The 13670-nt window shown below is 43.8% G+C and overlaps 1 protein-coding gene across 1 annotated transcript in view; it reads right to left on the reverse strand.

Annotated features, from left to right (window-relative positions):
- Nucleotides 1-13670, reverse strand: part of LOC143289079 (dynein axonemal heavy chain 2-like) — a 135445-nt gene that overhangs the window by 77642 nt on the left and 44133 nt on the right. The window contains exons 33-39 of the mRNA XM_076597918.1: nucleotides 13250-13549; nucleotides 12378-12671; nucleotides 11609-11789; nucleotides 10252-10379; nucleotides 4291-4443; nucleotides 2365-2490; nucleotides 1480-1698 (exon numbers count right to left, since the gene is read on the reverse strand). Of these exons, the coding sequence (XP_076454033.1) occupies nucleotides 1480-1698; nucleotides 2365-2490; nucleotides 4291-4443; nucleotides 10252-10379; nucleotides 11609-11789; nucleotides 12378-12671; nucleotides 13250-13549 (1401 nt within the window). The remainder of the gene's footprint in view (nucleotides 1-1479; nucleotides 1699-2364; nucleotides 2491-4290; nucleotides 4444-10251; nucleotides 10380-11608; nucleotides 11790-12377; nucleotides 12672-13249; nucleotides 13550-13670) is intronic.

The following is a 13670-nucleotide window of genomic DNA, read 5'->3' on the forward strand; positions in this document are numbered from 1 at the left end:
ACACACAATGAACGTGGGAGTTGCAGCCCACCAGTACACACAATGAACGTGGGAGTTGCAGCCCACCGGTACACACAATGAACGTGGGAGTTGCAGCCCACTGGTACACACAATGAACGTGGGAGTTGCAGCCCACTGGTACACACAATGAACGTGGGAGTTGCAGCCCACCGGTACACACAATGAACGTGGGAGTTGCAGCCCACTGGTACACACAATGACATGGGAGTTGCAGTCCACTGGTACACACAATAACATGGGAGTTGCAGCCCACTGGTACACACAATGACATGGGAGTTGCAGCCCACTGGTACACACAATGAACATGGGAGTTGCAGCCCACTGGTACACACAATGAACGTGGGAGTTGCAGCCCACTGGTACACACAATGAACGTGGGAGTTGCAGCCCACTGGTACACACAATGAACGTGGGAGTTGCAGCCCACTGGTACACACCGGTACACACAATGAACGTGGGAGTTGCAGCCCACTGGTACACACAAGTACACACAATGAACGTGGGACTTGCAGCCCATTGGTACACACAATGAACATGGGAGTTGCAGCCCACTGGTACACACAATGAACATGGAAGTTGCAGCCCACTGGTACACACAATGAACGTGGGAGTTGCAGCCCACTGGTACACACAATGAACGTGGGAGTTGCAGCCCACAAATGCAGAAAGAAAGGAAAGGAAACCCTGTGGCACCTGGAAAGAAAACGAGCGACAAAAGAAAATCAGACACAAGCACAGTGCCATTCACGCACATAAACCTACATCATGACCACTCCATCAGTCTTTTCACCAGGCGTTTGAAGCAAAGAACCCACAACAGAAGCTGCAAATGTCTTCTTCTTCTTCTGCCGTGCTTGTGGGTTACAACACCCACATTCACAAATACAAATAGGATTTGATGTGTATGACCCTTTTTACCCCAACCCTATAAGCAGCCATACTCCGTTTGGGGGTGTTGTACATGCTGGGTTCTTGTTTCCATAAGCCACCTAACACTGGCATGGGTTACAGAATCTTCGACTCGCACATTTGATATTCTGTATTTGCATACACAAAAGGGGCTCAGGCACTTATCAGGTCTGCCCATCAGTTGACCCGGGAGATCAGAAAAATCTCAACCAAGGCCACTTGAACAAACCAAAACCACCAGGCGCTGCGACTGACTTGAGATTCGAACCCAGGAGACCCCAAGACTGAAATTGCAACGACTTTATCCACTGGGCTGTTGGCAACCCCATGATGAAGCCACGTCACACTCTACCTATTGCATGTAATTTTGCATGCGTGTCTTATAAACCTTGTAAAGGTTTCTTGTTCTTGTCCTTCATTCATGAGCTGCAACTCCCATGTTCACTTGTATCTACACAAGTGGGCTTTTACCTGCATGACCGTTTTTACCCCGCCATGTATGCAGCCATACTCCATTTTCGGGGGTGATTCTGATTCTGATCCCCTTACCTTGACAGCCTGGTAGTTGACGTCCCCGTCGTGGTTGAGGCGCGTCATGGCGGCCTGGAGCACCCGCCAGGTGACGGTCTTGGCCGCCTGGGTCTGGCCCACAATCATGACGGCATGACGCGACGTCTTGGTCTCGTACAGCTGGATCACCTTGGTGACCGCATTGGTGTTCACCTGCATGGAGTGGGCGCGCAGCTCCGCCTCGATGGCCGACTTCAGCTGTTGATCAAAGGGGGGTGGGGGTGGTGTGGGGGGGTTGGTTGGAGGAGGGGGTTTGGGGGTAGTGGTGGGGGTGGTGATATACATTTAGAAGTATGGTATAAAAATGGTTGTATGGCGTGTTTGTGTGTGTGTGTGTGTGTGCGTACATCTGCTTGCTTGTAACTTGATCAAAACCTGATTTCATGGTTAAAAAGATTTATTCAAATCAACACACATACGCACACACACACTCATACTACCCATGCACACACCATGTACACTAACATACACTCACACACACACACACATACAAAGGCAAGCATACACACAAGTGCACATGCCAACACTCTCTCAATGCACACACTATGAACGAGCGCACACACATACCCACATACATGAAAGTAAGCATATTAATGTGCATGAACACACACACACACACACACACACACACACACACACACACACATACACACACACACACACACGCAAAAACCCACACATTTACTTCCATAATCTTAAGTCATCATGGAGAGTTTCACACATATTCAACGGGGAGTAAAATCACAATAATACCAAACAATATACTGAAATAAAAAGAAATCAGAAGAAAAAAAACAACCCACAAACAAAAAAAACAAAGCACAAATGAACAAGACCAAAGGACAAGAGGGCCACTGAACTGACCTTGGTGTAGTCAATGAGCGGTGTCTCCACACCTGGGAACAGATCCGACATGATGGCGTTGAACAGCGGCAGATCCACCGACGTCAGCTTCGCGATGTTCATGTCTTTCATCGACAGCAGCAGAATCTGAACGACGTCACAAAACAGTCGTGGTTCAGTTTATGTGGTGTGTGTAGACGATGCATGTGTGCAATGTTTCAACACCCCTTGTAGACGATGCATGTGTGCAATGTTTCAACACCCCTTGTAGACGATGCATGTGTGCAATGTTTCAACACCCCTTGTAGACAATGCATGTGTGCAATGTTTCAACACCCCTTGAAGGTAAAAAAAAAAAAAAAAAAGCTATATTTAAATGCCCCAAACGCTCACAGTAGGTATACAAACAAATTTCATGCATCGCCTTGCCAGTGTTTCATCCTTTAAATCCATCACATGTTATGGCTGGGGATGGAAGGAGGTCATGGGGGGTGGGGTGGGGTGGGGGGAGAGGCGGGGGAGGGGGGCAGAGGGGGCAATATGCTGAAGGAATTCATATAAAGTGTTTGAAGGTATTCATGGAAATACATTTTTGAAGGTTGTGAAATGGCAAAGAATGCTTAAAATTTGCATGACAACGACAACACCAACAACAACAACAACAACAGTGACAGAACATGCCCGCCACTCACCTCTTCATTGCACGACAACGACGACAACAAAACAACAACGACAGATCACGTCCACCACTCACTCACCTCCTCATCGCACGACAACAACGATAACAACAACAATGACAACAACAACGACAGAACACATCCATCCACTCACTCACCTCCTCATCGCATGACAACAATGATGACAACAAAGACAACAACACTCACCCCATCTCCTCATTGCATGACAACAACAGTGACAGAACACGTCCACCACTCACTCACCTCCTCATCACACAACAACAATGATAACAACAACAACAACAGTGACAAAACATGTCCACCCACTCACTCACCTCCTCATCGCATGACAACAACAACAACGACAACAACGACAAAACACGTCCACCCACTCACTCACCTCCTCATCGCACTACAACAACGATAACAACAAAGACAATGACAGAACATGTCTACCACTCACTCACCTCCTCATCGCATGACAACAACAATAACAACAACAACAAGGACAAAACATGTACACCACTCACTCACCTCCTCATCGCACTACAACAACGATAACAACAAAGACAACGACAGAACACGTCTACCACTCATTCACCTCCTCATCACACGACAAAAACAGTGACAAAACATGTCCACCCACTCACTCACCTCCTCACCGCATGACAACAACAATAACAACAACAACAACAACAAGGACAAAACACATCCACCCACTCTGACTCACTCACCTCCTCATCGCATGACAACAACAATAACAACAACAACAACAAGGACAAAACACATCCACCCACTCTGACTCACTCACCTCCTCATCGCATGACAACAACAATAACAACAACAACAACAAGGACAAAACACATCCACCCACTCTGCCTCACTCACCTCTTCACCGCATGACAACAACAATAACAACAACAACAACAACAAGGACAAAACACATCCACCCACTCTGACTCACTCACCTCCTCATCGCATGACAACAACAATAACAACAACAACAACAACAAGGACAAAACACAGTCCACCCACTCTGACTCACTCACCTCCTCATCGCATGACAACAACAATAACAACAACAACAACAACAAGGACAAAACACAGTCCACCACTCTGACTCACTCACCTCCTCATCGCATGACAACAACAACAACAACAACAACAAGGACAAAACACGTCCACCCACTCTGACTCACTCACCTCCTCATCGCATGACAACAACAATAACAACAACAACAAGGACAAAACATGTCCACCACTCACTCACCTCCTCATCGGACATCTGCGGGTTGCTCCTCTTCTTCTTGCCGGCGTAGCGCAGCACAGACACAAGGGCGCGGAGACCGAAGTCGTAGTGGTCCTGTTTGGACAGCTGCTGCATGGCCAGGGAGTACAGGGTGAACACTTTCTTGGCCAGGAGCTGGAAACAGGCATCACAACAACAATGAAATATCATCATCATCATCATCATCATCATCATCATCATCATAATAGGTAATAATTATAACAATAATATCATCATCATCATCATGATTATCATAACAATGGTAATGATATTAATCTTCACAATAATAATATTAATGATGATGATGATGTTGACAACAACAGCAATAAGAAGAAGAAGAAGAACAGCGGTAATCATATTCATAATCATAATCATCGTCATTGTTATAATGATATCATTATTATTTTCATTATCATCATTATCAATAATAATAACAACAGCAATAACAATAAGAAGAAGGAAAAAAAAATATCATCAATAACAACAATATATTGTGCTTCTGTGGCTCTAAGCACCTCCCGTGAATCAATACACATACAATAGCACATAATAACACACAAAAGCACATTAAAACACACAACAGAAAAAAATCTGTACAAGACAATAATACAGATTGCAACAGCAACAATCATCAACTGTCCATTTGTAAATAAATAATGCATCTCAAAAACACTGCTCTTTGAACAATCAAATGAAATATACCAAACTAAACATTGTAAAGAAGCATGTAAATCTGAAAACAAAGCTGTGCCAGGCTTAGTGAGGTCTGAAATTGAATGTTCAATGTAAAAATCAGATTCAAATGGCTTCAAAAAGGATGAAATACATTTACATTTGTTGAGAAAACACTTTGTTTGAGAAAAGTGTTTCCTTTCATGTTGACATTTGTTGTTGTTGTTTTGGTTGTTGTTGTTTTGTTTTTTTTAACTAAATGTTGAAAACAAAATACAGAAAGAAAACTAAAAATATATAAATAAAACTGACATAAGTACAGTATGGCTTAGTCAATGACCTGCATACAAAACCATCCATCTGAATAATCAATACAGCATGTCAGTTAAATTCAGCCAATATATACATTTTTGGTTCCTGAAAAAAAAAAAAAAAAAAAAAAAAAACGATCATAAGGAAAGTGTAGAGTGAAACAGCTACAATTTTTCAGTGCTCCCATCACAGGCAGTGTTTTTCCTGTCAGCATGGAATACATTAAAACACTAGTCATTTACAGTGGATTTCCTTTTGCTCCCCTTCAGTTTAATGTCTAATTACATGGTGTGATTTTTGGACAAAATCATTCACTCATGTACCCCTGAAAGCGGAGCATGGCTGCCTACATAGTGGGTGTACATATGAATAAACGAGGGAGCTGCAGCCCATGAACAAAGAAGATTCACTCATGCAACTGTGTTCTTTAAACTTAGAAGACAATGTAAATGGTAAACTTTCCTTGGCATTTGAAAGGTTATCAACTTTATTTTTGAGACAGAATGTTTTCATACAAATAATGCATCAAGATCTAAAGGCATTCATAAAAAAAAAAAAAATAAAAAAAATACAGATGAATCTGCTGTTCCATCCATTTGCCATCCTTCTTCTGCACTCCTTGTCTGCTCCTACCATCTTCACTTACATCAACAAATGTGCTTTTACCTGTATTCATGCAACCATGCTAGATAATCAACAATCAATGAGTGATGAGTATAGCCGTGTTTCCATAAACCACCAAAAGCTGACAAAGGCTACTGGATGTAAATGTGAAAATGAAGGGAAGTGATCAGAAACAGATCATTTGATCCAGTGACCAAGCAGTGACTGATGCTGGAGTGATGTCCCTTCCACCAGGAGAGCACAAAGGTGCAGTGAATGGCTGACCTCAAAACTAAAATAACAATCACTCCCTGCCCTGAGGGATATAAAATAACAGCGGTTCCTAGCCTCTGGTTCCAGGCTTCTTCTTCAACTGGCTATGGTTCAAAGTGCTTCTTCTTCAACTGGCTATGGTTCAAAGTGCTTCTTCTTCAACTGGCTATGGTTCAAAGTGCTTCTTCTGTCTTGGGAAAGAGTCAACAACAACAACAAAAGGAATAGGGTTAGGAATTAGCAGCATCTTGGTACCAGTATCACACTACACAGTTGCTTTCTGCCTAAAACTTCCATTTATACAGATAAATGTGATCACTTTGTCTAAAGGAAAACCTCCACCCTGCAGGGTTACCACCATGTCACTCCAGAGTCACCTTCTGCAGATGGGAAACCCTTGATCCTATTATCATCCTGTAACGCTGCCATTAACTTCAGTCCATTAGTAAACTTATCTTGTTTCTACTCTAGTCCACTGGAAAAAAACATCCATCCTACATGATACAACTATGATTACTTGCCGTCAACAGGAAAACTCCTGTCCTGTTAAGAAACCATGTCACTCCTTGAGTCATCTTCAGTTAGTGCACAAACTTCCACTCTGATGTCACAACGATATCTCTGGTCTGCGGAAAAACTTCCATGTGGTCACTATCATGTCACAACAATATCTCTGGTCTGTGGAAAATCTTCCATGTGGTCACTATCATGTCACAACGATATCTCTGGTCTGTGAAAAAACTTCCATGTGGTCACTATCATGTCACAACGATATCTCTGGTCTGTGGAAAATCTTCCATGTGGTCACTATCACTATCATGTCACAACGATATCTCTGGTCTGTGAAAAAACTTCCATGTGGTCACTATCATGTCAAAACGATATCTCTGGTCTGTGAAAAAACTTCCATGTGGTCACTATCATGTCACAACGATATCTCTGGTCTGTGAAAAATCTTCCATGTGGTCACTATCACTATCATGTCACAACGATATCTCTGGTCTGTGAAAAATCTTCCATGTGGTCACTATCACTATCATGTCACAACGATATCTCTGGTCCATGGAAAAACTTCCATGTGGTCACTATCATGTCACAACAAATATCTCTGGTCTGTGAAAAAACTTCCATGTGGTCACTATCATGTCAAAACGATATCTCTGGTCTGTGAAAAAACTTCCATGTGGTCACTATCATGTCACAACAAATATCTCTAGTCTACGGAAAATCTTCCATGTGGTCACTATCACTATCATGTCACAACGATATCTCTGGTCTATGGAAAATCTTCCATGTGGTCACTATCATGTCCCAACAATTTACCTCTTATCTATGGGGGAGGTGGGGGGATCTGTAAACTGTAACCACCACGTCACGACAAACAACTTCAGTCTTTTAGAGAGGGGAAAGTTTCAACAGTGACAAAGGGCGGGGAATCACACAAACCGAGGAAGGGGCAGAGAATCACACGAACCGAGGAAGGGGCAGGGAATCACATGTACAGAGGAACGATGACGGCAGTTACATGTAGGGGGCAAGATAACGGAAGTGGGGGCAACAAAACCTCAAGGACACACAACCCAGACCTGAGGAAGCGGAGAGGGATGGAGAGAGACAAGGACTGGGGGGAAGAAGAGGAAGGAAGGACAGAGGGGCATGGTGGGGGGGGGGGGAGTGTGGGAATCCACAGAAGGGTGGAGGGGAGGATGGAAGAGGAACACAGGAAACCAGTGGTCTTCAGTCAGCCTCACTGTGTGAATGCCGTCAGAACACGGTCAAACAAGGCAAACCGGCCATCACTGGACAGCAACCCAGCACAGCAAACAACAGTTCAGACACAGAATTCTATTCTTGCACTTTAAAAAAAACAATTTCTCCATAGTGTGAGTGTGTGTGTGTGTATGTGAGTGTGTGTGTGTGATTGTGATTGTGTGTGTGTGTGTGTGTGTGTGTGTGTGTGTGTGTGTGTGTGTTTCTGAATAAGTTTTTTTTTTTCACTTTACTTCTTTCCCAGACTCTTTATATAAAAAAATATATTCTTTAAAAATCCAAATGACTTAAGTGAAGACAGGATCATCAACCCTCAAGCAGCTTCACCAAACATTGCTATCCAATCTGTCTCCACTTCATTAGTAATATCTGTCACCACTTTCTAATCAACAGACTCCCACCCACTCAGTTCCAACAGGGATTAGGGATGCAACAGCATGTGTTAAACATTCAGTAAATTTAACATACATTTGACTTACAGACTTGTTTTTCTTCCACCTTCATGATGGGGCCATTCTTCAAAAAAATATATATTCATAACTGTTCAAAACTATTTTTTGCTGTGCTGAGTTTGAGTTTCCAAGAACGTGACTGTCATTTGGTAACAAGACGAGACACAAAATCGGTGATACGAACAGATGGATACATGTGGCTCAAACAGACAGTGAACACTTCTTGCCTTGGACGAAGACTGCTAGAGGACAGATGAGACAGGCCAGTTTTGTGAGAGAAAAACAACAAAGTTCATTAGTTATTAGTCGGCCCATACCCCAGGTCCACCAACTTGGAGACAAAGGTACACAGAAAGAGTCCAAGGCAGCAGTATTATTTTGTCTGACAGGTTTTCACTGGAAATGGGAGTTAGCTTAGGACAGGGAAGGTGCACATGAATCTTTCAAAATGTCAGACATTCTTTAGTTTCTTCAAGTTTGTTCTTCTGCACGTTTAATGGACGACAGTGACTGTAAAATATTTTATTGAAATATTGATCAAATTTTAATTGGATTCAAAAAAGCTTGTCTTTGTATGGATGTATGTACATCAGAGACAGACAGACAGACAGTGTTTGCATGTGTGTATGTGTGTGTGTGTCTATGCATGCATGTGTGTATGTGTGTATGTGTGTGTGTGTCTATGCATGCATGTGTGTATGTGTGTATGTGTGTGTGTGTCTATGCATGCATGTGTGTATGTGTGTATGTGTGTGTGTGTCTATGCATGCATGTGTGTATGTGTGTATGTGTGTGTGTGTCTATGCATGCATGTGTGTATGTGTGTATGTGTGTGTGTGTCTATGCATGCATGTGTGTATGTGTGTATGTGTGTGTGTGTCTATGCATGCATGTGTGTATGTGTGTATGTGTGTGTGTGTCTATGCATGCATGTGTGTATGTGTGTATGTGTGTGTGTGTCTATGCATGCATGTGTGTATGTGTGTATGTGTGTGTGTGTCTATGCATGCATGTGTGTATGTGTGTATGTGTGTGTGTGTCTATGCATGCATGTGTGTATGTGTGTATGTGTGTGTGTGTCTATGCATGCATGTGTGTATGTGTGTATGTGTGTGTGTGTCTATGCATGCATGTGTGTATGTGTGTATGTGTGTGTGTGTCTATGCATGCATGTGTGTATGTGTGTATGTGTGTGTGTGTCTATGCATGCATGTGTGTATGTGTGTATGTGTGTGTGTGTCTATGCATGCATGTGTGTATGTGTGTATGTGTGTGTGTGTCTATGCATGCATGTGTGTATGTGTGTATGTGTGTGTGTGTCTATGCATGCATGTGTGCGTGTGTGTGGCTTCTGTCTTTCTGCATTTCATAATTTCTCATATTAATCTTCTTGAATGCACTGTTAATAGGTATGAGGCAATCAGAAGAAAAAATGATGACATTCACAGATGACGAACACATCGCAGTAAGCTTTTTATTTATGATAGTAAAAAGCAAGATGCAGAGAGAGGGAGAGGACATGCTTGGAGGAAAATAAAGACAAATAGAGAGACAGCGTGTGTGTGTGTGTGTGTGTGTGTGTGTGCGTGTGTGTGTGCGTGCATGTGCGTGAGAGAATGGAAGACAGTACAAAAAAGAACCAGATAAAAATGAAAGACAGACAGTTGGACACAGCAACAGAAGAAGAATGAGAAGAGAACGGGGGGGCCGGGGGGGTGAGGGGGGGATAGGGTCATGGGAGGGGGGTTGGGGGGAGCAAAAAATTCCTTATTACAATAGTGTTGGCTCTCTTTGTCTTTTCACAAGATCTCTGAAGCAAGAAGCACTGTGCAAGTGGCACCAAGAGGACCAGAGCCCATACCTTGGTGTTTCCGAAGCCCTCAGCGAACAGGATGATCTCAGCGATCAGGTTGGAGTCTGGCACCACCATGGCGATAGGACGGAACATGGACTTCAGGTTGTCTGGCAGTTCTGTGCGACCAGCATAGCCTGCAAAGACACCACGTGTTGCACTGTAAATGCTGAAACAAATCATTCAAGATAGGAATCCATGTCATCCTTCCTCCTCCCCTCCCTTCTTCTCCCACCTCTCTCCATCACATGGCAGGAGGTGGCTGGGGGAACTCCCCTCCCTTCTTCTCCCACCTCTCTCCATCACATGGCAGGAGGTGGCTGGGGGAACTCCCCTCCCTTCTTCTCCCACCTCTCTCCATCACATGGCAGGAGGTGGCTGGGGGAACTCCCCTCCCTTCTCCCACCTCTCTCCATCACATGGCAGGAGGTGGCTGGGGGAACTCCTCTCCCTTCTCCCACCTCTCTCCATCACATGGCAGGAGGTGGCTGGGGGAACTCCCCTCCCTTCTCCCACCTCTCTCCATCACATGGCAGGAGGTGGCTGGGGGAACTCCTCTCCCTTCTCCCACCTCTCTCCATCACATGGCAGGAGGTGGCTGGGGGAAGGGAGAGGGGATGGACAGAAAAGGGACACTGTAAAAAACAAAAGGCTGACTAAAGCCATCTGACTTGACAATCACCACCATCATTGATTTGATATTATTTTGAAAACAAATTATTACACAAGGTTTCTGTAACAATAGAAATGGTATATGACAAAAAAAAGAACAACTATAGATAAAGAGAGAGAGAGAGGTGTAGGATGTGGAAACTGTTTTATTGAGTCTTTTTTTTTCTTCTTTTTTTTTGTGGTCTCAGCTGCATGCAAGATCATGAAGCATATTGTATCATTCTTATTTTCCTTTCCTGCTCTTAAGTGCTCTTTATATGTCTTCTCCATTGGCCAGAAAAAAAACCCGACATCCCCACCCCCCACCCCCCCACACACAGTCCCCCGCCCCCTCCAAACCCCCCATACACACACAGCCTTCATGCACAGTTCTTTATCTGTATGATATTTTTACTGATGGACAAATTCGGTGAGAGAGGTTACGCATGTCTGGGGTTTTTTTTCGTGCTCTAGCATGTGCATGTTTCATCCTGTGTAACGATTCTTTCACTCTGTCTTTCGCACTGATCGTATGTTTTAATGAAACTACTTTCAATGTCCTGGCAATGCTCGGGGCGCAGGGCTGAATGAGACAAAGGTAAATCACTGAGAACGATACAAGCTTTTAGCTTGTTGTTGCTCCGCTGTCTACGTGTACAAGTATGACATGTTTACTGAAGAAAGATTTGTTTAAACCAAAGGTAAGTCACCGCACCAGGGTTCATGGTGATGAAGATGCCACAGGACCACACCAGGTCAATCTCTCGTCCCTCAAACACGAAGCGCTCAGAGTTGGCGGCCAGAGCGCTCAGAATGGACAGGATCTGCTGGGCCACCACTGACAGCACCTCTATGTTGATACGGTTGAACTCATCAAAGCAGCCCCACGCACCTGTCTGAACACACACACAGAACCCGTTTCATTCTTTCTGCAAACAAGAAACAAGCAGGAACAAAGGAATCAATGCTGAAAATGAAGACCTTTTCTCTCCTTTCTTTCCAGTCTGGCAAGGAGGAAAAAATATATATACGTAAACAGTTGCTGCCAATTTTTCAATATCCACAGCTACCAGCACAAATACATTCCACACGATAATAAATAATAAACAAACTACATTTTTAACAATGCCGTAACATTCATTTTTCTCGGAGTTACAACTCCCAAATTCACTTCTATACATGCACCACTGAGATTCCATATGAATAGCTTACTTCACCCCACCATATAAGCAGTTACATACTGTTTTCTTACAAGGTAGTTTACTCCTATACATGTAATCCGTTTAGCCTGCTGCAAAAAATTATAAATATAAATATAAATAAAATAAAAAATCTGCAGACTATTTTCAATCATTTGTACAGGTACATACTTTGAAGAGAAAGCAACATGGTTGTTTCAGTAAGAAGAGAAAGCATTATAGTTGTCCCAGGATTATGTACCTTTCCTGTCACACTGACACTAGCTGCGCCCCCTCGCCACTCACCTGGGCCAAACCAGAAAACATGCGACCCATGGACTTGTAATCCAGACCCTCCGAGCAGTTGACGACAATGACGTACATGCCCAGAGCTTTGCCCAGATCCTTGGTGGTCTCCGTTTTTCCTGTTCCCGCTGGGCCCTTGGGGCTGCCACCCCGGTGAAGGTGAAGGGCAGTGGTCAAGGTCATGTAGCAGCGGTCAGTGAGAGGTGTGATCACCAGACGACCAGAGTTCCCAAGGTACTCGTAGCCGTACTGGAACTGGGTGTTGGTCTGCTTCACCACGCAGTCATCGTATTCCTGGGGGGGGGGAAAGAATCGACAATGCTGATGCAGGGGCATTTGAAACACAAAAGGGGAAAACGTCAAGTAAACACAAGATTATCTTTTCATTTTTTTTTTTTTTAATAAAAGGTTACTCAAAAGAAACAACAACATCATGCCGTTTCCTTCAAACCAGCACTATTCTGGTGTCCTCCCCTGCATTTTTTTGTTCAATCTACAATCACCTCAGCTGTGTAAATTACACAATGGTGACATTATCATATCACTCATATTTAATTGTTCAATCTACAATCACCTCAACTGTGTAGATTACACAATGGTGACATTATCATATCACTCATGTTTAAATCTACACCTTAAATTGTACAGCAGGAGCAACAACAAAAAAAGTTAGCAAATACACATAATTTCCAACACACAACTTATCGTTATGCTCCAAAAATGAAAACGAAACACAAAAGTCCAAAAAACATAAAGCCAGTGCGTTAACACAGACCCAAACACAAACACAAACAACACACACACACACACACACACACACACACACACACACACACACACACACACACACATAAATCACAGTCCCTCCTCACCTTGTCCCAGTAGACACGCAGCTGACTCAGCCAGTCGAAGGCGTTGATGTCGTTGCAGCCCGTCTTGATCAGCTTCTCGATGATGTCACGGGCGTGCACCTCTATGGTCACCAAGGCCACGATCTTGGCGCGCTGAATCTTGGTCAGGTTTCCGCGGATGGCCTCGGAGAACTTGTTCAGCATGGCCACCTGCTTCTTCTTGAGGCTTTTCAGGGGCCGCTTGTCTCCCCTCTCCTTGGTGGTCGTCAGAGCCTTGGTGACGTCCTGGGTCCACTGGATCTGACTGGCCGTGATGCACATCTGTAACGGGGACAGCCAGTTTATCGTAAGCCATATCGAGGATTGTTTTGTTGGGGTGTTTTTTGCAGTGGAGGAAGGGGAAATGGTGGCTGATCATCATCATTACCGTTATATACTGGAC

Source organism: Babylonia areolata, chromosome 13 (genome assembly GCF_041734735.1).
Source record: "Babylonia areolata isolate BAREFJ2019XMU chromosome 13, ASM4173473v1, whole genome shotgun sequence".
Taxonomy (NCBI): domain Eukaryota; kingdom Metazoa; phylum Mollusca; class Gastropoda; order Neogastropoda; family Buccinidae; genus Babylonia; species Babylonia areolata.